Genomic DNA, 21,639 nt, shown 5'->3' with positions numbered 1-21,639 from the left:
AAGTAAAGTGTTGGAAGTACACCAAACCCCCACTAGAGGACACCATCTGGATCCTGATCAAGCCTCGGCTTGCTTCTGCAGGTTCTGCAGGTTGAAGTCAGTTTCCAGGTGTAGCATGGAATGAGTCAGCCGCAGGTTTCTTTGTGTTGGTGGCTGAGAGGCCCGATAACCCAGACCATGACTCTGACCACCCCTGTAACATATCTGAGTCAGTGCTCAGCTCTATTTATAACACAAACACACTGACACTGATACACACACACACACAGGCTGGACCTGAAAAAACACGAGCTGGAGAGCTGGAGAGCAAGGAGCAAGGAGCATTCGTCTGTTCTCTTTAGCTCAGGCAGCGGGAGGTAAAAAAACTCTTCTCTCTGACTTTTATCCAACAGAACCTGCTGTTGATCTGCCGTCCTTTGTTGACGTGTCTGTTCATGTGTCGGTGTCACAGGCTGGTAGTTCTGGGAACAGACTTGAAAAGTTTGGAGGACAAACCAGCAACTTCAGATAAAGCCACCAGACTGCAGAGGATCTAAAGGATGGTATGTTTTTATTGTCCAGCTCTTGCTGCTGACCATTGTGTTTTCTTCCCTGTTTAGTACGTTTCAGGTTTGAAAAATCAGTTTTAGTCTTTAAACAAACTGAGCTGAACTGAAACAACAAACCCAGATGTGTTCAGCATCGTTTTATCTAAGAATGTCTCAAAGGTGCTCGTTGAAAAGAATGATGCAGTTTGAAAGAGTTTACTCAAGCAGCGCTCCAGATATACTGAGTGTGATTCTGAAATGTGGGTCCTCACTCAGTGTAAACAAAGTACTAGGCTGAATCTACGAGGGTGCAGGTAAACTAATATGGCCAGTAAGTTTATTGTCAACTATTCTCAGTCTCTTTAGCTGTTTCTGTAAGTAAACAATTTTGCTAACACATTTTTAGGTTAAGGACACATTAACCATCGATATGACAGACATTTTGTGTGGACTTAGTTTCTTATGTTCTAACTTTTATTATCCAGTCTTCATGACTTTGCAATAAGTACCCTTTAATTTGGGCCTGACATCTATTTAAGATGTCCTTGTTTCTGTTTTTATAACACGCTGTGGGTCAGTCTGTCGCTGTGACTTCAATGTTTGTCCCTCAATCCCGTTCAGAGTCATCGTTCTTGGGCCTCCAGGGTGCGAGAGCATCTCCACTGTGACTCCTGCTACAGCCGGCGCTGCAGGACCCGGGTGGAGGTGTCTGTGAGCTGCGCGGTCGTCCCCTGCCGCCTGCTCTGCGGCGCCGTTTTCCACCTGTGCAAAGAGGAGGACCACCTGCTGCTCTGCCCCAACGTGAGGGAGCCCTGCCTCAACGCGGCGTCCGGCTGCCCAGCCCAGCTGCCCCGCTCCTCGCAGGCGGCGCACCTCCAGGTGTGTCCGGCCAGCGTGGTGTGCTGCTCCATGGAGTGGAACCGCTGGCCCGCCAATGACGCCTGCTCACATCCGAACACCGAGCTGTATGAGAACCTGCTCCGAGAGCGAGAGCAGGGAGGGAGCCTGGACCTGGCCCTGGCCCTGAAGGACCAGAGCAGCCTGTTTCACTCCATAAAGATGAAGAAGCTGTTCCCAGAGCTAATCCAGAGTGTGGAAGAGGAGGAGCGAGAGGAAGAAAGGAGGGAGGAGGAGTGTAGGAAGGAAAAGGAGAGGAAGAAGAAGGCCATGCTGGAGAAGGAGACAGCAGAAAGGGCAGCTGCAAAAGAAGCCAGAGAAAACTTGTGGGAGTCGATTAACATGCTTTCCTCCCATCTCCCTGAAGAGAAGAAGGACGAGGACGAAAGCGAGGATGAGTTTGAGGTGGAAATTCAGCCGGTGCTCACTCAGGAGGAGATGGAGGCTCTCGCCCGGGCGTCAGGGGTGGATGCTGACCTGTTAGAAAACTACAACGCCTGGGAGCGCATGTTCAGCATGGAGATAGGTGGCTGCAGGGAGGCCGGGGCAGGTAGAGGTCAGGGTCAAAGGTCAGGGAGGGGGAGAGGCCTGGGGACTCTGACTGAGGAGGAATCGCCTGGTGGCTCCACAGGTGCAGCAGCTTCCAGCTCCTGCTCTGGTCCCCTCACAGCGCCTTGTGGTCTTCACGGAAAACCCAAAAAGAAGAACTTTGTGTACGGACACTTGGAGCCGATGAAAATCATCACCGTCCGCACCTTTAACATCCCAACTAGCTTCACAGCCAGGCAGGCCCGCATCCGAAACCCTGGCTTCTACAAGAGGGAGAGCGAAGCTGTGGACACCAGCGACCTGGGGGTGGCGCTGGAGAACATGCCGGTGTGGGAGGAAGTACAGGTGTGTTAACATCCCGGGAAAGGCTTTCATAGGAGTTCCCTCTTTGGACCTGCTGGAAGTACAGCATAAACAAGTCTGTGAACACAACAAATATGTAAACAATCCTTATAAAACTACCACAGAAAATACAACCAGGTGCTAATTTAAACAATTAAAACTCATGTAGCATTTAATTTAATTAGACTCTTTCTTAAGGCAGTATGAAGCCATGACGCTGTTCATGTTTTACCTCGTCAGGTTTATTTAATTTAATCTTAACCCATTCCTGCAGTTTTGGGCTTAAAACAAACACACACACACACGAAGGAAAAAGTGAGTCAAGACGGTAAAAAGAAAAACTAGAATGTTTAGGAGTCATACTCTCCAAAAGACAGAACCACATCAATAAATGTCATCTAGTGGATATACCATCTGATTTTTAATAAATTAAAGACTTTTTTTCCTAATTATCCTTCATAACATGTGTTTTTCCTTAAGGTTAACATCTTCAGTTTATTTAGCAGTGAGGAAATACCTTTAATATCTGTTAATGTTAAAAATACTGCCAAGTCAGACAAATTAGGAATGTCTTTGAACTGCAACAAAAAACTAATGCAATAATAAACCCATTTCATGAGACACAACAATAAAGGAAACTCGGATGTTTCAGAAAACACAACTTCAGAAATTAAGAAAACAAAGAGAGAAAGTAAAGCAACAAAATCAAAGTCACTGTAGGAATTTCTATTCTATTCTATCTTTTTGTTTTTTTGTTGATTTACTAAAATGTTTCTTTATGTTTTGTCGTGTTTTTGGTCTGATCCCCCCCTCAGGCCTCCCTGCTGTGCTCCTTGGAGAGGGAGCGGAGGGGGAACCTCATCGCTGAGACCATGTGCTCCGACAGCCTGCTGACAGACGAAGGCACTCAGACCTACAGCTTCCTGTCCGCTCCTTTCCGGAGGAACATGTTGCTCGCCGACCTGACAGCTGGAAAACCCCTGGAGCTGCACCTTCAGCTGCAGGTGGAGAGCGTCACCAGCCGACACAACAAGGCCAGCTCCGCCTTCACGTTCCTCTGTGGACACACCTTCCAGCGCAGGGAATATGGCAAACACTACCAGTGAGTTTACTTCATCAGCCAGCTTTGAAGCTCCCATCAGACCAGGAGGCTGCTGCAGTGTCTTCATCTTCCTTTATCTGCTCAGTCTGGGTCTGAGATAAAAAAACAACAACCTGTCTCCTGAACCCAGGAACGTCCACAGCGACATCCAGATGGGCGTGAACGGATGGTTCGAACAGAGATGCCCCCTGGCCTACCTGGGATGCACCTTCAGCCAGAGGAGGTTTCAGCCCTCCACCCATGAAGCCACCGTCAACTACAAGTGAGATGAAAAGACAGTTTGAACATATTTATATTTAGAAAGCAATTGATAGGAACCCTGAAAACAAATGTCAGAATATAATTAGCTGCTGCTGCATCAGAAAATCAAGTTAAAAGCGTTTCCTTTGTGGCTGAATTTATTTAGGATGGACTAAGATGACAGAAAAAGGGATCCTTCGGTCTGAATGAAAAACTGAAATTGTAATACATTTATAAAAAAAACAAGAGTAGAACAAGAAGAATGTTGCCAACGGTTCAGCCCGCCAGTAAATCATCCTGAACGTGTGCAGAGTTGGAGGACAGGAAAGGTTTTCACAAAGGGTTAGAGCTGGAAAAATTGAAACATGTCTATTTGATGGAGCACCTGGCTGCCCAGTTACAAATGAACATGGATATTTTTTTTTTTTCACAAAAATGGTCACGACTATCTATTTTATTTGACTAGTTTTTGTTTGTTTTGGTTTATTGAGCCAAATCTCAAAATCTTTCTGGATTTTATTGTTACACTTTGAGGCAATAAAGTAAAAAACAAACATCTGAACTGTCCCTATGTTCAGTAAAATGGTCATTTTTTTTGTATTTTCTAGGTTCACACAGCCTTTTTAGGTCTCTGTCAGATTGGGATGCAGTAAACTTAAAAAAAAAAAGAAATGAAGGAACCATCATTGCAGATAACAAGTGTCTGACTCACAGTTTTATATTTCCTTCCAGTGAAGAGCTGGGCTGCTTTAGCCTACATCCCATCATCCACTCCTCTCCGGGTGGATCTTCGGCTCAGCAGAAGAGTCGAGCCGACGGAGAGGACGACTCCCTCAGCTCGCTGCCCTACGAGGTGCTGGTCCACGTGGCCGGCTTCCTGGACAGCCTGTCCCTGTCCCAGCTGTCCCTGGTGTCCCGGCTGATGAGGCAGGTGTGCTCCTCCCTGCTGCAGGACAGAGGGATGGTCACGCTCCGCTGGGAGAAGAAGAGCTCCTCACACGGGAGATCCAAATGGAGGGTGACCCAGAAGGCAGGTTTTTAATCCAAAATACCTGACACCACTGATGTTCAGAGAGATTTTTACTCAATCAAGCAGAAACAAACACAAAAATAGCTTCAAATAAATGAAAACGAGTCCTCTGAATTGAAGAGTCCTCTCTTTCTGACACTTCAGGTCTGGCAGTTCAGCACTTTGTTCTCTCCTGTGGACTCCTGGTGCTTCCGAGACGCTCCGTCCATCTCCGAGCACCTGAAGGTGTGTCCCTACAACCAGAGAGAGCACAAGACGGAGAGGACACGCCTGCCACGCGTCCCAGAGGAAGTCCAAACGAACAGGGGCTGCAGAGGTCCCACGCTGGTCACTTTGTTCCAGCAGAAAAGGATCATGATGTAGGAGAACTGGTGGCAGACATTCATTTTCCATTTCCTTGGAGCTAAACGGTTTAAACACCGATGCCGCTCTAGAGATGACATACTTTGATATTAGGGTTCAGTCTAAATCTAACTTGATTTGTAAAAAATGCCAGAATATTGATGATAATGTTTAAAATAAAGTGGGAAAAAGGACTGATATCTGCTGGCTTTGTTCAGAAAGGTTTGATTGCGGTGAATGTGGTCTGAAGGTTCTGATGCTGAATAAAAAAAACAAATAAATCAGAAGTAAAACACGATTCACCAGAACCGCTTCGTAGGTAAAAAAAAACCCCAACATATTTCTATTTTAGGTGACTAAACTGTGAAACACTTTGGTTAATGCTTTTAATGTGTTATTGAAACAAATCTGACAAGAACAAATGTTTAAATAGAAAACAATAAAGATTTCTGTCACTGTATTAATCAGATTAATGAAGTTCGGCAATAAATTTGATTTTTGTAACATTAATGTCTGGGGAAATAAAAACAAAGGATGACATTTGACAAGCAGTCCAGCTCACTTTCTCTTTTAACAACAAACATAAAGTAAAATCTACCTTTTAAAGATGTAAAAAGAGAGTTTTTAAAAGTGGAATTACCAGGTTGTGTTGAGTTGTGCAGTGCAAAGAGGAAGTGTTCATTGCAAACTGAATTAAAACAATCGATACATTTGATCGCAACACAGTTTTACATTTCAGTCGACTTTAGGGATCTACACTCCGCCCTGTATCCCAGTCTGTCTGTTACCATTCCTTCCTCCCACCATTAGCTGACACTGTGTATGGGATGTGTTTGCTTTGCAGTGGGTGTCCGAACGATAACGGCCACCTCTGGTTTTGTGAGTGAAGCCTCGACTCCGACCCATTCAGCAGTTCAGCCCGGTCAGCCCTTTTCTGTCCTGCAGCCGACACAAACAAAAGCACCGCCGCCACCGCCTTTCTGTGGGAGGAGAACAAAGCTGAACATCCCCAGCCCCTCTGATGAAGCTGTCCATTCACCACAGCCACAGCAGAGGGTTTCTGGGGGACATTCTGCTCCTTTTATTAGACCCAAACTGCGCACTCCCGAAGCCCCCAGAACTATAGGATGCTGAGGAAACGGCCTCCTGTCACTCATCTGCTCAGAAAGACTTTTAGCTGCTTCCAGCTGAACGTCTGACAGGCTTTTAACGTTTTAGGAGCAGAACTGAGCGTCTGTTTGGTGTTAAAGTCCAATCGGAAGCATGTTTGGAACAAAACCACGTGAGTTTTTTGGTTTCTAAATTGTTCCTATAGTCGACCAAGCTGCTACAAATCCAAATATGTTAATGTGTTACGCTCAAGAGTGGAAAGTCGTCTTTTGTTGTTCCGATTAGCTGCTTCGGATGGGGTTTGTTCGGCTCGTTCAGACTCTGATCCAGAGGACTCAGAGGACCTGACAGAGGTGGTGTGTCTGGAGTCAGATCTTCAGGACGGACAGTAAGAAAGTTGGAAAGTCCTTTTCACAAGTTGACTACCTAAAACACTTTTATAATCTATGATAAACAAGTGTTATTGATCTATTCGACAGCCTAAATGTCCACAATGTTTAACATTTTGGCTCATCATGAGCTAAATGCTAGTGTTAGCATGCTAACCTAGCTCATGCTGACCTTTGTGAATTAGTATAGGTTTAGTTTTGTTTAGTTCCTGTTTTGGTTTTGTGTGCTCATATAGATTGTGCCTTTTGTGGAAAAAAGAGCAGCTTGTAAAACTTAAAATAAATCCATTATTTAAGACATCACTGTTTGGACAAGAGTCACATTTACATGCATGGAAACTTATTTCTGTGTGAGGTTAAAGGTTACAGAGATTACATGAAGAAGCCTTTACTACAAGAAGAACTATAGATGTGTACATTTCAAAGTAATAACTGCAAAGCCTTTTTTGTGTTTGTGTGACCTAAGAATGATGGAGGTTGACGTTGGACATCACAGCGTGCTGTTGACACGCTGCGGCGGTAAATTCAGTGCAGTTGGCAACCAGTGTACGCACTACGGCGCTCCACTTAGCAAAGGTATAACAACAAAGTGTTGTTTTCTGTGTGTGTGGCTCAGTTTAATTGCATTTAAGGTTTGAAGTTTGCTTGTAACTGTGTGTGTGTGTGTGTGTTGAGGGTTTTTGTCAGGACACAAAGTGCGCTGCCCGTGGCACGGCTCCTGTTTCAATGGCCACACAGGAGACCTGGAGGAGTTCCCCGGCATGGACTGCTTACCTTGCCACAAGGTACGAACTGGAGAGACGGGCAAACATTTAGCTCTGAAAACACATTTGCCGTCTTTTTAATTTGTCATTCTCTTCCTCCAAGGTCAAAATTCGAAGCAGCAAAGTCTATGTGTCGATAAATAAAAAGGTAACTGAATTAATGTCGTTTTTCAGCTCTTTCAAAAACAAAAAGAAAACAACAAATGAGTTTGTCAGGGTGACTGTTTTATTTTGAGTAGATTTTTTTTGTGATTGAATTTGGTAATTTAAATAGTAAACATACTTATGTAAAGTGTTGAATATAACAATGAGTTACAAATTATGGTACTTATTTCTGTTTTTAAGATTAAAAAATATCTGTTTATTACAAAATTGTGTTGCTTGTTATACTACTCATATATATATATATATATATATATATATATATATAAAGTTAAAAGTTGGTGCATTTCCTGTTTTTCGACATGATTCAGAACCTCGGGCAGCAAAAAAGAATACGGAGTATGGGAGCTGCAGCACCAGGAGTCAGCCACACCATTCTGCTGCTGGGCGGAGGTAAATGTGCACCGCTCGGAAGGTGTGTGTGTGTGTGTGCGCGCTGATGTTCACAGCTGATACAAAGTTAGATAAAACAGCAGCTGATAATAATGCAGTAATTCCTGTGTATTATTTGCACAAATTTAACCATTCATAGAAGTATTAGACTTTATTTATCAGTCAAGAAATACAAGAAGACAAATAGTTTTTTTGAATCTTACTTCAATTATTTATATTTCCCGAACAACACAGACATATAAACTAGGACAACACTTACTAGACTTGGTGAGGATGTTGATATTTTGCGTGAGAAGCTCAGTTCTGATCTGGTTGTTCTTTAATGAACCGGTGAACTGAGGCCGCTCGTGTCACTGGAACTGCAGTGATATAAAAAGCTACACATAAATAAGCACTTAGTGTAAGTATGAAGGCAACAAAACACAGGAATTGGCATTTAATCCTGTGTGATGTGTGTTAACTTGCAGGAGCTGCGTCACTGATCTGTGCTGAGACTCTGAGGCAGGAAAACTTTGGTGGCAGAATTATTATGGTCACCAGAGAAGAGCTTTTGCCCTATGATAAAACCCGACTGAGCAAGGTGAAAGTATCTGACACAAACAGGTCTGAACTTATTATTATTGTTTTGTTTTTTAATTTACTGTGATTTTTAAGGACTTCTTCTGACAGGTGATGAATGTGCTGAGCGACACCATTCTGCTGAGAAAGAGGGAGTTTTTCCATCAGCACGACATCGAGGTCTGGCTCCAGAAAGAAGTGAGTCCCTCTCTCATCTCACGTCAGCCTTCGAAAGTCTGTTTACAGGAAAATAAATCCTCACGTTCAGAGCGCGGCTGTGTGTTTCTGTGATTAAAGGCGCTGTCGGTCGACACAGACAGAAAGACGGTCACGTTTGATGATGGTGCCGTCCAGAGCTATGATCAGCTCCTCCTCTCGACTGGCTGCAGGTGTGTGTGTGTGTGTGTGTGTAAACCAATTAATTCAAAGTCAGGGCCAATGAGAGTCTTTATGGAGTCCCAGACAGCAACCACTGAGCTCTAAAACGTATAAAAAGTATCCAGACCAATTTGTCGAGCTTCAATTGAAAAATGTTTCTTAATAAATCTAAGTTCTTACATATAATGTGCTCTGACTTCCCAACTTTCTTTGAGTTTTGTTAAATATGCAACTAATCTGACAGGACGACTGGGCTGATTGTGGCTGTAGAGGCTTGTGGTCGACCCTGACCTCACAAAAACAGTTCTTACGGAGTCTGAAGCGTTAGAAGAAAAACTCCTTACCTGATTATATTTGCTTCTTTCAGAGAACCTTTTCCTCTTGAGTTCACCCAATAAAATTCCACCTTTGATGAACGGCAGATGTTATAAGTATAACTTAGAGCAGGGGTCTGCAATCCTGGTACTCGAGGGCCACCATCCTGCATGTTTTCCTTGTTTCCCTGCTCCAACACAACTGATTCTGGGGTAAATTACCTCTTCATGTTCTGCAGAAGCCTGTTAATGACACTGATTCAAATCAGGTGTGTTGGAGCAGAGAAACAAGGAAAACATGCAGGATGGTGGCTCTCCAGGACTAGGATTGGAGACCACTTAGAGCAAAGATCGTTGTTGTTGTCAGCAGCACCACCAAGTGGAGGCCAGGGGAGCAATGGCAGCCGCTATAATTTGATATCAACCTTAAAATTTGACACCAGCCAGTGTCTCAAGGCCAGAACTCCTGTGTTGTGGTGTTCGTCAAACAGCCTATCTACCTGACATTCTCTTATGGCTTTTGGTTTTGGTGAAACTTTTGTTTTTTCGAAAACTTTCTGCATCTTTTAGGGCAAAGGGTCTGGACGTGCCCAGCATGACGTTGGACAACATCAAGATGTTGGAGACTCCAGAGGATGCCCGTCAAATTCACGCTTCCAGCCTGGGCCGCAAAGTTGTCCTCGTGGGAACTTCTTTTGTCGGTACTGCAGACTGTGCACTTATATTTACACGTTTCAAAAGGAGGTATGCAGTAAAAATAGACTCGACAGCATTAGATTTGTAGAGATCCTAAAAGACTTCTCAGAGACAAGCCTTGTAGCTAATCTTCATTCTTATAAGTGGATGGTTGGCTTTTTTTGTGAAGGCTATTCTGTGATATTTTGTGCCTTCAAGCTGTTCATGTCTTTTTAAGGTCCACAGCCTTTTACTTCTCAGTGTTTGTCTTGAGGTCTAACAATTAAATTTCTTTCAGGGATGGAAGTTGCGTCCTATTTGTTAGACAAAGCCTCGAGCATCACAGTGATTGGGAGCAGCGAGATGCCATACCAGAACACGTTCGGTCGGGAGGTCGGCAAAGTCACCATGATGGTAAGAAACCGGTGCGTTCATCCTCGCATAATCTTTATTTCCAGGTGTAATATTCAGACGTTGTTATTTCTGCAGATGCTGCTGGAGAAAAATGTGAAATTTCACATGAATGATTTTGTGTCAGAGATCAAAGGTGTGAATGGAGAGGTAAAGCAGATTTAGACTAATCAAACAGAGTAAAATGTTGCCGAAGACAGAAACACTCCCAGTTTTTTCCTTTGTTGATTAGATCGTCTTTTTTTCTTTTTTTTTAAAGGTGAAGGAGGTTGTACTTAAGAGTGGAAAAGTTATCCCAGCTGATGTTTTGATTGTGGGTATTGGTGAGTGAAATGCAGACTTTTTAAAGTTTAACTGCAGCACAGTAAAATTTGTTAATAAAAAACTGATTTATGCAGCCTAATACTTTGGATATATCTCAAAATCAAAGCTAATATATTATTGAATTAATTCTCTGTCCATCTGCTCTTTTATCCAGATAGTTAAATTCAGATCAGAAACAGCTGCAGAGGTTCTGTGATGGAAACATTTTATGTCTATTTTGCTTAAATCCAAGTAATGTAGCTAGGTGTAGTTAGCTGTTATGCTAACAATCAGGATTTTATTAGGGAATAATAGATGGTTTAGGTCTTAAAAGTGACTCTTGGTACACAAGTAATTTCACTGCTGCATTTCATTAACATTTCAAATTTGTAAAAGCAGATAAAAAAATAAAAAAAACTCCAATTTATTTACAAAATTAAGCAAATATAGGACATCAAAAAACAATTTATAACTAAAAAATGTCAGATTTATCTACTGTATCTCTGAACTTTGCCACACTAGCTGCTTCTGGTCTTTGTGCTAAGCTAAGCTAAGCTAAGCTAAGCTAAGCTAAGCTAAGCTAAGCTAAGCTAAGCTAAGCTAAGCTAAGCTATTAAAGTATCCAGATTTCCATATAATCTTATACAGAACTACACCTATCCTGATGCTCAACCTGATGGAGGCTGAATGCATGTTTAAAAATGTCAGATGCTATTTTTGTCTGTCATTGTTTAATAGATGATAATAGAAAAATGTTTCATTATGACGGTTCTCTAACAGAAACAACCTTTTTCTCTCTCTCTCTCTTTTTTTCCTTTAACAGGGAGCATCCCGAACTCCGAGTTTCTGCAAACCACTAAAATCCAAATGAACTCTAAAAACTTTATTATAGTTGACAAGGTCAGCTTTCAGTCTAATTATAAAACACCTGGAGTTCTTTTTTTTCTCATTTCTAAAACTTTTACTTTCCAGCTGTTTAGAATCCCATACATGATGGTGGGAAGTTTATTGAACTTTTGCAGAGTCACTTGTTTGTTAGACGACTTGTTTTTGCCACTGAACAGAGTTAATGAATGTTGGTTTCTTACTCTTCTATTGATTTTTCATTCAGTACATGCGCACTAATGTCCCCGACGTGTTTTGTGCGGGTGACATGGCCTCCTTCCCGCTGGCATTAGCCAACAACCAGCTGGTGACCATCGGACACTGGCAGATGGCCCAGGCACAAGGTGACGCTGAAGCCAGATTCTTATTTAAAGACTTGTTTTAAACTGTCTCTTGCCTTAAAACTGTTCAGATCTCAACTCTACTATGTTGGGCTTAATTTCCCCAAAACTCTGAGTACCTTAATGCTTCGAGTGGGAAGTTAAACACGGAGAAACTGTAACAAATTACATCTCCAGACTAAAAGAATTTAAAGGAAGATTATATTTTAGTGGGAAAAGTCACTGAAGAGCGTGGTAAATAAAAACAATACTGGGATAAGATTTCAGTGCAGAACTGAGGTGTAGTTAATGCCGTTACTTACTGTGCTCAGACTTTACTGGACAATTTTACACATTTTAACTAAACCTTTATAATATTTTTGATCTTGAAATAATGTTTTGATCATCTAAAATGCCAAACTTTGGCAAAATTGGTGCCGACTCAATGGGATGGACAAATAGCTCAGTGTTTCTGGAAGTTTTAGAACTAGTTCAGATAAATAAATGTGTAAAAAAAAAAAAAAAAGCAGCGAGCTTCAACATCAGCTTGATAATCAACAGATCTTGTTGTTTCCTGTGACAAAAAGTGACCATAAACTTTGTTGTATTTCTTAAAATCATACAAAGTAAGTTTGAAGTCAGTCTGGAAAGTATCTTTTTTGTGATTTCGTTTTTACGTTTAGATCTTTTGCACCAGAATGAAAGATTTTAGATTTGATTTCATCACGGCTCACTTTTTCTTTCCTAAAACTTTAGTTTTCAATTCTAGTTAAACTTCATATTTGTTAAAAATATCTGTATCTGTTGTAACTTAATGCAGGTTTATTTAAACAGGGAGAATAGCTGCTCTGAACATGCTGAATAAAACAACTGAACTCACTTCAGTTCCTTTCTACTGGACCGTCCTTCTGGGTAAAACCCTCAGATATGCAGGTGAAGACACACACACACACACACACACACAGACATGTAACTGGGTTAATAGTTTAAATAAACATGAGTGAAGCTGCCTTAAGGAGCTTTGATAATCACATAATTAAGGTTATCAAAGCAATGTAGGTGATCAATTTGTAATAATTCCATGTAAAACTCTTTAATTAAGTCTATCTCTCTAATTAAGCTGTTAATCCTGTTGCTTTTTAATGCACAAGCTGTGCACACTGAGTTATCCTCACGGTGAAAGTAACGGATGTTTGCAGGTTACGGGGAGGGATACACGGAGTTGGTAATGAAGGGAAACTTTGAGTCTGAGGAGAGGAAGTTCCTGGCTTTGTACCTCAAGTAAGTTAGATATAACATCTGCTGCGGAGGAGAACAAACGTGCCCTAAAGTGACTTTTTTTGTTTGTTTTTTGGTTTTCTTTCAGGAATGATGAGGTGATAGCAGCAGCGGGCCTCGATTACGACCCGGTGGTGTCCGCAGTCGCCGAGAGGCTGCTGTCAGGAGAAGTCATCACAAAAAAAGAAGCTCAGTACGTCGACTCTCTTGATGAGTCACTGGTTGGGCTTTTTGCAATTCAATAATCCCAACATCGGACTTGTACAGCAAAGAATTTTACTCATAAAGTGATTGATAAAAAAATATATGCATCCCAGAATGAAACTAGCATACTTCGAAGGGATGCATGCTCAAAGATCTTGCTCAATTTGTTAAAAACCTGTTTTGCTGGTTCACAAGATATTTTGCTAACAGATTAAACACGCAGACACAGGAGATGATCAGTGCTCTGCTAAAACCAGCCCTGAATGAAACAAACTAAAAACTAATTCCGCTTTAAATGTTTCAATCCTGCTTTCTTTTTCCTGTTTTCTGACAGATCCGATGATCCAAGATGGCTGCAGGTTTCCTGATCCATGCTGGGCTCTCGAACCGTCTGTGCACGGAAACTTCTCTGACTGATTCCTCAGGACCGCAGCTTTCTGGGAAGGACACAGATTGGAGATCAGACTTCACTGGAGGAGTTTAGAGCTCCACGTTCTCACGCTGGTTCTGCTGGAGAACACCAGAGTTCATGTGAACGACACAACCAATACCTCAAATCGTGCAGCTTCTTGGACTTCTTTTTAGTATTATTTGTCTCTTCTTTTATTTTTTTTGCTTTCATTGGCCACCCTGTGTTTGTGTGTCTGCTACCAAAATATTTCATGAATCACAGGATGGATTTTAAAGGATACTTTCAGCAAGTAATCATTGGATGTACGTCTTAGTTCACGATAGCCACCACAGCCAACTGACCTTAGGAAACACAAAATGTCTATGGCTCGGTCAGTTTTACAGATATTGACCTAAAATGTAATGTGGTAGTCGCTCAATCTGATCCACAACATATTCTGACTGACAGCTAAAAGGTTCTGCAAGATCTTTACGGAGTCAGCTCTGTCTGTTAGCAAAATAGTGCATGAACAGATTTAATAATCATTGGATGCACGTCTACAACTCAGTTCAAGATGGCCACCACAGCCAGCTGACCTAAGGAAACACAAAATGATTATAATTCAGTCAATTTTACAGATATTGAGCCAAAATTTGGTGTGGTAGTAGCTGAGAGTCATCCAAGATCCTAAACTTTAGTCTAAGTGCTGGATATGATTAACTTTTGGAGTCCACCACAGGTATTCAACCTTAGCAAACAGAAACGGCTCTAACTCAGTCCATTTTACAGACATTGTGCTAAAATTAGGTGTGGTGGTAGCTGAGAGTCATCCACAGCCTGCACTGACGTTGTGCGCATTGTTAGTTTAAAGGTTTGACCAAAACGGCTTCAACACAAGACGATGTTAGTCTAAAAGTCTGGCGGGTGACATGTCTCAGTAGCAGTCTGTAGACTTCCCTTCCAGCTGATCTGTTAGTATTAAAAAAAGCAGTTCATGTTGCGTTTCCCCAGGTCGCAGGCGCTGGCAGGACACAAGTCACCTTCACCGTCGACAAGTTTGCGGTTCAGTCAGTGAGTCAGAGGTGGGATTAGGAGGATCGAGGAGGTGGGGATCAGAGATGCTGAATCAGAAAACGGCACCAAAACACACGAACACACAAAAGGACAGTAAACAAAGGCTTCACAGAAATATATCCGATGTTTATCCTCCTCTTTCTGCTTCTATTTCTGTCTTCATCTAACAACTGTCATTATGTTGTTTTTCCTCCAAATTAAACCATTATTAGCTCATTTAAATTGTTTCTGACCTATAGGAGACATGTAAAAACTTCATTTGACTTGACGTTTTGTGTTTTATATCTCGGTGTGAACAAGTCATTTACTTATTTGAGCAAAACAAAAAACGTGAGAAATAGTTCATGGAAAAACCGTGTTACATGTTGACCGGTAGAGCAAAACGAGGTTCTTTACAGGTTAAAATAAAACTAGTTAAGGACACATTTCATCACATATCCTGTTTGTTTTCTTTCTTTTTAATCTTACAGCCAGAAGTAGGATTTAATGTGTCTACTTGACACATTTTAAAGCTTTAGGCTGAACCAAGTTTCCAGAAGCAATAAAAATATTTGCTAAAAAACTTGCTATTTTTATGGGAAAGATTAATTTGACCTAAATGTCACTTTGAGACATTATAGATGATTTGAAATATAATTCCTGACACCATGAGGTATTTATCTTTAATTTTTTTGTCTTTATGTTTCACTTTAACAGGTTAAACTAAAATCTGAGACACTTTTGTTTGTTTTTAAGTCATCAATGATTCACTCCTGTGTCAATTCTGCCCTCTGCTGTCCACTGGTACTGCTCCTTTAACTCACCTGAGCAGCAGGTGAACAAAAGAGATTCACTGCTGAATCCATGAAAAGCATCAAGTCAACTATCATAACTGAGCTGATGCTGTTTATTCATTAAGGTTTTGTTGATACTAAAAAGAAAAACATCTAATTTGTTGAATTTTAGTAACATTTATCCTCAAACCTGTTGCTAAAATGGCAGGATTAAGGATTATATCAACGTGAAGCTAAAACTTCATGTCATCCAGGCTGCAAGGAGATGATTTATTTCTCTGAAAATGTACATTATCATTATTTATATTTGCCTTCAGTGTCGAACTACCTCAACAAGACAGAAGCAAAGAAACAAAAATAAAGACCACTTGTCCAAATGATTATTTTAGCTTTTAAGCAAATCCCACCACAGGAAATGCCTAACCTATATTTCTGTTTTCATCTTTGAAAAGGAGGCTCCAATCCTTTTAATCTGTCTCTAATTCTCTGTCGGACGTGTCAAATGTCGGCGTTATCTTTTCCTGCTTGTGGTTTCAGGCCTGAGAGACCAACTTCGGGTCGTTTCTCTGCGTGTTTAATATTTTAGAAGCACGAGACAAATCCTCTGTTAGGTTTTTATCATGTTTATCAGGAGCTGGAGTTCCTGTTCTCATGAATGTCAACGCACATTTTTACTTTACCGGTATTTGATGTTACAGAGCATTTATTTTAGGAGAACTTACAATGATGCAGCTATCAGTCACTAAATCTGGTTAATCTAAAGTCCAGTTGCCTTCCATTTAACATCTCAGGATCTGGTGTTAAATTGTGACGACTATCAGCATAAATCTGTTTTTTTATTATTTTTTTAATTATTTCAGCTCACTCAGACGCAGCAGTGGCTCAGTCTCTTGATGCAGAGACAGATGAAGTCTTTTTCTCTCAGCTCTCTTTAAGAAAAGTCCGTCTCGAGGCGTGCTGGGTGTCTTTCGACAGAGCCTCTCTGTGTGCGACGTAACGCTGTCGCCTGTTAGCCCTGTACAGCTCAAGCCTCTTCGCCTCCTCCTGGGGGTCCTGCAGGACCCCTTCCCACCTCAGGCTCTCCCTGGCCCTGTCGATGAGCTCGGCCCCCTGAGCTGAAGGTCCGTTTTTGTTGGTTTTCTGAGTCGCCGTCAGCAGAGGCTGTGAATCCTTGTGGCACTTCTTGGTCTTCCTGCCTCTGCCAGCGGACAGTTGTCTGTTCCTCTTACTCAGCGCTGCGAGCTTGGGGAGGCGCTCCTGACTCGGACCCGGGGAAACCGGCGAGGTGTCAGGAGCCGACGACAGAGCCAGAGGTTTCTCTGCATGGAGGTAAACATAAACAAGTTGTTCAGGGCATATCATCAAACAAAACTGAGGGGTAATATTACCGATAACTCCAACAGAGTCTAAATGGCTTACAGTGACTGAGACGCCAGTTCTCTTATGACCTTTTTCTGGCCTGCAGTAAACATACTATTTATGCATTAACAAGAAGTAAATATGACACTTTTAGGAGAAACTCTGAACATTGCTTGTCCAGATGATGTGCTCCTTTATTCTGCAACAAAATCAATTATAAATATCTGCCAGGAGAGAAGTTTTATGCTTTTTATTTATGAACCTGGATTTTTTCAGGAATAAAGGTTCTAGGTATTTTCTTTTTTCTTACTGGACAATTATGTCAAGAAACAAATAATTTAGTCCATTATTTTTCAGTATTAGAAGTTTAGATTTTAGGTTTGACTTGTCTGTAATTTGTAATATGTATTTGCACACCATTTTTAAGTGAATTAATTGGTTTTATCTGAGACTACAAAAGACAAAAACAACGTTTGTTCATTTTTTTGAACTTTAAAAAACAACATATCGGTGTATTAATTTTACCTTTATTTTCCGGGACAGTAGCAGAAGTTGTGCCTTTCTTTATCTTCTTCTTTTTCTTCTTTTTGTGTTGAGAACTCCTGGGTGGCTGAAGCAACTCACAGCTTTTGTCTTCTGACATGATAAATAATATTAATAATAAAAAATAATAACAACCTGTCTGTGCTGCCAAATTAGGTCGAGAAGCAGAGGTTTGTTCAAATATTTCTGAGATTATTGCGTGTGCGACCAGAAAGAGACGCGGGAATCTTCGAGTGTCAGCAGCTTTGCTCTCCAAACAAGACTTCTGCACCAAAATTCACAAAAATAAAATAAAATAAGAGGTGAAAAACAACCCGCTACATGCTAGTTTTCCTGTTTGTCCCGGAACAACAAACATCTCCACAATCACGCGCCACTGCAGCGTTGCCTGGTGACGCGTCTCCTATAGCAACAGGACACACCTTCTGAGAGGGAAGTCGAGGAGGAAAAACCTTTACATTAGCAGCGAGTGAAGTGTAGCCGGTAAAGTAAAATAAAGTAAATATACAGTCCCGAAACGAACTTTGCTAACATGGGGACGGGTAACTGTAAGTGCATTCGCCTAAATAAAACAGCAACGATCATATTTTTCTCGGGAAAGTAAATAACAAACGACAAAACTCTAAGATTCAGTAATTTGTTTGGCGACTTTTTTATATATATATATTTTTGTCTGTAAAATGGCGATTATTTAAGTTAATAATAAAACTTAAAAAAGGATTTTAAAAAAACAAACTGACCCCGACGTGATTTGAACACGCAACCTTCTGATCTGGAGTCAGACGCGCTACCGTTGCGCCACGAGGTCACTCACTTATTACGTCAGCATTATGTCCCTGGAAACAGCAACAGCTTAGATTTGGTCGTTTTGTAGTCAAAGACGTTTTGTCTATGTTTATTAATGTCAATAGTACAGACACGAATGTACACAGTGAATAAGGTATTGAAAGTGTGAAAAATATGCACAGTATTGCAGTGGTATTGTTCACATTATTTATAAATCTTGCATACAAGTACTGAACAAAGGCATTGTGCTTGTACAGTACTGTACTATTATTGTTACAGACCGTCCTAGAGTTTCTAAAAGTAGAATAAGAAGCAGTTTTCAGCTCTCAGGCTCCTCTCTTGTGGAAACAACTACCATTTCTTGACCATGAGGCCGACACCCTGTCTACTTTCAAGACTATTAGAACCTTCCTGTTTGATAAATCCTATAGTTAGGGTTGGCTTGGGTTTCCTGAGCTGTCCCTTAGTTACGCTGCTATAGGTTTAGACTGCTGAAAGTCATGTCGACCATTTCCTTTATCTAGTGTCTGTCTTTATGTATTCACAATTACTGCAGTCGTTAACCTCGTTCTGTTTTTCTTCTAGTAGAAACTACACCTGGACCAGTCGTTTGTGTTTGTCTGTGTCTCTGTGACTAAATGGCTTTGGTTCGAACTACATTGCCCACCGTATGTTGTCTGATGTTTATTGTTCAAAATAAAATAAAAAAACTGAATTGAATTTAGTTGAAATTTAAGAAATCTGTGAAATGCAGAGTGTGTGTGGACCTTTTAAACTGCTGCATATGTCACCTCAGACAACTTCCACTGCATACAAAGTGGGAATTTGAAGGGAGTTTCCATCCTGTTCCTGTCCGACACAGTCCTCAGCTCTGTGTACACATCAAATGTAGGTATGTAGGTACACAGATACAAACAGATGTTCCTCATTTAATGAAGCAATACAGTCAATACAATACTTTGTAAAGTATTAAAGTCACCGTTCTAATGAATAACTAATTTGGTCCCCTTGTATTTCGCCTGCTGACAAACAATTCATGCACAAAGTGTTAAAAATAGATCAGTGTCGGAGCTCAAACAAGTCTTTCCTGCTTCTGTGTTTCCCCATATATCTGAACTCTACCAGTAAGATCTGCAGGAAGAAACAGGCTAAATCATCGTGCTGAGTCAGAGGGAACACGTAGCCTGCCTCCATGCAGGAGTGACAAAGTTCACAGTAAGATACCAGCAAGAGTTTCTGGAGCCCTCGTCTCGAAACCGACAGGGTGATTTACATCCACACAAGTCGAATTCCCAGTGTGGATAATGTGCGGCTAACACAAAGCGACTAATTTAAATCTTCACACGAGTTCTGGCCTGTAATTTGCAATCTCCTTAGCTAGGTCATGTGGAGTGTCATGTCTCCTGCTGACAAGCTCGTGAAAAGTGTCCGGGACAGATCTATCCTTCCATTTGGAGCGTGCATCAGCAGGCAAACTGGTCTTAAGCTGTGTTAAGTGCTCTGTGGGATCTACTTGCAAGCCCATTGTTGATGACAGCTTAACAGCTTCAGGAAGCATGCCAACCTAGATTTTATTTGAAGGGTCTTGTGCGTATAATAAATGTCATTTCAGACAGGGCTAAAGGTTCTGCAGTGCAGCTTGTTTCTCTCCAGGCACTCCAGATATTTCCAGAGAGCGATTAGATCCTCTTACAAGGCGAAGTATTAAATATGTTGAGTAACAGATCTGGAATCAGGCCTGTTTCGTACCTGAAAGTCTCTAAGTTTTATAAGTGTTTCAACTGCTGATTTCATAACTGAACTGGGTTTGTTTTCTATACTGATCCACTTACAGCAAAAATCGCCGAAGCATAATCATTTCCAGTCCCACAAATCCTTAAAAAGGAACCTAATGTGTGACTCATAATGGGCTCAGAGACTGGGCAGGAAGTAGGAGCTCTGAGCAAAAAGTGTCCAAAGTGGAAATTTTATTATGTATTCTTCAAGTCACCGTGAAAGTAAAGCAGAAGACGTGAGCGAGTGGCTTTGGCGCTGTGGGGATGTCGTCTGTGTCAGGTGACAGTGAGGAAGCAGCTTTTTCAAACTGCAGCAGTCCTAATGCTGCAGAGTGACAAGCCCAGGTTCACAGGAGGCGGACAGAAAAAGCCGACTGGCCTTTCGGTTCTTGCTGCGTCTGGATCTGTGAGCGTCAGCACTCAGAGGGGAACAGGTTCATCTCAGCCCGCTCGTCTCTCCAGAGATCGTTTGCAGGGTCTTGACTGCAAAATACCACAAACTTTAGGCAATCACAGGTTCAATATATATATATATATATATATATATATATATATATTAAAACTCTTAATGCTTGCTGTGTCAGCCAAATCATGCTGAGAGCTGCTTTTAACAAACTTTATCCTATACAGCAGAGTAAAATCTTGCGAATGTACGAACAAAAACCACATTAGTTACTAAAAGATCACTGAAATAATGAAAAAAATTGAGATTATAACTCATAAAAGAAAACACATTTTAAATTAAGAATACCTAACCATAAAATCACTAAAACCAACATAGGTTTAGATCTGTTTTGTTGGGAGATGACTTCAATGTTTTGCTAAGTTTCACACAGATTTTTATTAAAGTTAGCATGTTAGCAGGGTTAGTGTAACTTATATCTCTCAATCAATTTACTGACTTGATTATTCTTTTGGCAAATGTATGGAAATATTTCAATAATCTTCTCTAACCTTTGTGCAAAACTCTTAACACTTTTGTTGTCTGTGAAATGTAGGTCCCAGCAGTCAGACTTCAGTTTGTGTGTTGGGGGTAATTTCAGATTGGTGGTGATGTTAGCGCTTGATTCGGTAAGTATCTGTCCATCGCTCATGGGTAAAACGATAAGAAAAATAACTCCTGAGCTGCCTGAAACTCCTCACTTGTTGTCAGATCTTGTCGGCAGCTGCTGACACCAAAAACACATTTGCAAACTAACTGGTTTGACATGAATAACAAGCAGCCTTCCGGCAAAGAAACCTCATGTTTTATTGAGAACACTCAGAAACCGACGTGTTTCTAGGTTAAATTTGCATCATACAATCAGTTTTTTGTTCCAGAATAAATTCACTGGCATCTTTTGTGATAAAGTTATTTATATTCAAACTTGTTTTTGCCCCAGGTTTTACTTCACGTCCAGTTTTACATTGTAATTAATTCAGTATCTGGGTTGTTTACTTGTTTGCAGAGTTGATGTGTTACACAGAGAATAAATACTGCAATAAAGTGATTTTAATAACAATAAATCATTCATTCTTTCTCTGGGGTGGGAGTGAGGTGGTGCTTCAGGTGGAGGAGATTAAGCGTCTCTGGGTTTTGTTCACGAGTGAGGGAAGAACGGAGCGCGAGATCGACGGGCGGATCTATGGGGCGCCGTTTGTAAAGGAGCTTGTGCTCAAAATTCATGCCTAAATTTTGTCACATTTAGCTTCAAACACTGTTTTAAAATGTAGTGTTGATTTTCTGATGTCACTTTTTACAACATTTAGCTAATTACATGTAATT

At 41.2% G+C, this 21,639-nt stretch overlaps 3 protein-coding genes and 1 non-coding gene across 5 annotated transcripts; 2 read left to right on the top strand and 2 right to left on the bottom strand.

Moving 5' to 3' along the window:
- The first annotated feature begins 200 nt into the window (after positions 1-200).
- LOC108238944 (F-box only protein 40-like) lies at positions 201-5,439 on the top strand. 2 transcript variants are annotated; one of them, XM_017421323.3, is made up of 7 exons: positions 201-356; positions 452-542; positions 1,149-2,318; positions 3,131-3,417; positions 3,548-3,679; positions 4,390-4,687; positions 4,832-5,439. In XM_017421323.3, the coding sequence occupies exons 2-7, from the start codon at positions 540-542 to the stop codon at positions 5,048-5,050; spliced, it is 2,109 nt and encodes a 702-aa protein (XP_017276812.1). In that variant the 5' UTR covers positions 201-356; positions 452-539; the 3' UTR covers positions 5,051-5,439. The 2 variants fall into 2 exon arrangements, with proteins under 2 accessions (XP_017276812.1, XP_024862779.1); XM_025007011.2 differs by lacking the exon at positions 201-356 and having other exon boundaries at positions 363-542.
- A 242-nt stretch (positions 5,440-5,681) lies between these two features.
- On the top strand, positions 5,682-15,051 carry LOC108238931 (apoptosis-inducing factor 3). The gene is made up of 19 exons (XM_017421300.3): positions 5,682-6,311; positions 6,425-6,527; positions 6,995-7,104; positions 7,204-7,313; positions 7,396-7,440; positions 7,766-7,847; positions 8,315-8,427; positions 8,517-8,603; positions 8,703-8,794; positions 9,668-9,798; positions 10,071-10,186; positions 10,262-10,333; positions 10,443-10,506; positions 11,310-11,386; positions 11,598-11,715; positions 12,526-12,624; positions 12,891-12,972; positions 13,058-13,162; positions 13,508-15,051. The coding sequence occupies exons 1-19, from the start codon at positions 6,293-6,295 to the stop codon at positions 13,539-13,541; spliced, it is 1,659 nt and encodes a 552-aa protein (XP_017276789.1). The 5' UTR covers positions 5,682-6,292; the 3' UTR covers positions 13,542-15,051.
- Positions 15,052-15,659: 608 nt separating this feature from the next.
- Positions 15,660-17,752, bottom strand: lg13h17orf97 (linkage group 13 C17orf97 homolog). The gene is made up of 2 exons (XM_017421306.3): positions 17,296-17,752; positions 15,660-16,730 (listed from the first exon to the last, which is right to left on the bottom strand). Exons 1-2 carry the CDS (start codon positions 17,411-17,413, stop codon positions 16,333-16,335), a joined length of 516 nt encoding a protein of 171 aa, XP_017276795.1. The 5' UTR covers positions 17,414-17,752; the 3' UTR covers positions 15,660-16,332.
- A 297-nt stretch (positions 17,753-18,049) lies between these two features.
- trnaw-cca lies at positions 18,050-18,121 on the bottom strand. The gene has a single exon. It is a non-coding gene; the product is annotated as a tRNA-Trp (tRNA).
- Positions 18,122-21,639: the final 3,518 nt, after the last annotated feature.

Source organism: Kryptolebias marmoratus, linkage group LG13 (genome assembly GCF_001649575.2).
Source record: "Kryptolebias marmoratus isolate JLee-2015 linkage group LG13, ASM164957v2, whole genome shotgun sequence".
Lineage (NCBI taxonomy): Eukaryota > Metazoa > Chordata > Actinopteri > Cyprinodontiformes > Rivulidae > Kryptolebias > Kryptolebias marmoratus.
Note: the sequence above shows the minus strand (reverse complement) of the source record. Positions and strands in the feature narration are given on the sequence as shown.

Excerpts from the sequence above, each read along its gene's own strand:
- LOC108238931 (XM_017421300.3), top strand. Across the intron at positions 8,795-9,667 it reads CTCCTCTCGACTGGCTGCAG|GGCAAAGGGTCTGGACGTGC; the intron begins GTGTGTGTGTGT and ends TGCATCTTTTAG. Across the intron at positions 12,625-12,890 it reads TAAAACCCTCAGATATGCAG|GTTACGGGGAGGGATACACG; the intron begins GTGAAGACACAC and ends GGATGTTTGCAG.
- LOC108238944 (XM_017421323.3), top strand. Across the intron at positions 3,680-4,389 it reads GAAGCCACCGTCAACTACAA|TGAAGAGCTGGGCTGCTTTA; the intron begins GTGAGATGAAAA and ends ATTTCCTTCCAG. Across the intron at positions 4,688-4,831 it reads AATGGAGGGTGACCCAGAAG|GTCTGGCAGTTCAGCACTTT; the intron begins GCAGGTTTTTAA and ends CTGACACTTCAG.
- lg13h17orf97 (XM_017421306.3), bottom strand. The coding sequence starts at position 17,413 with ATGTCAGAAGACAAAAGCTGTGAGTTGCTTCAGCCACCCAGGAGTTCT. Across the intron at positions 16,731-17,295 it reads TACTGTCCCGGAAAATAAAG|AGAAACCTCTGGCTCTGTCG; the intron begins GTAAAATTAATA and ends ACCTCCATGCAG.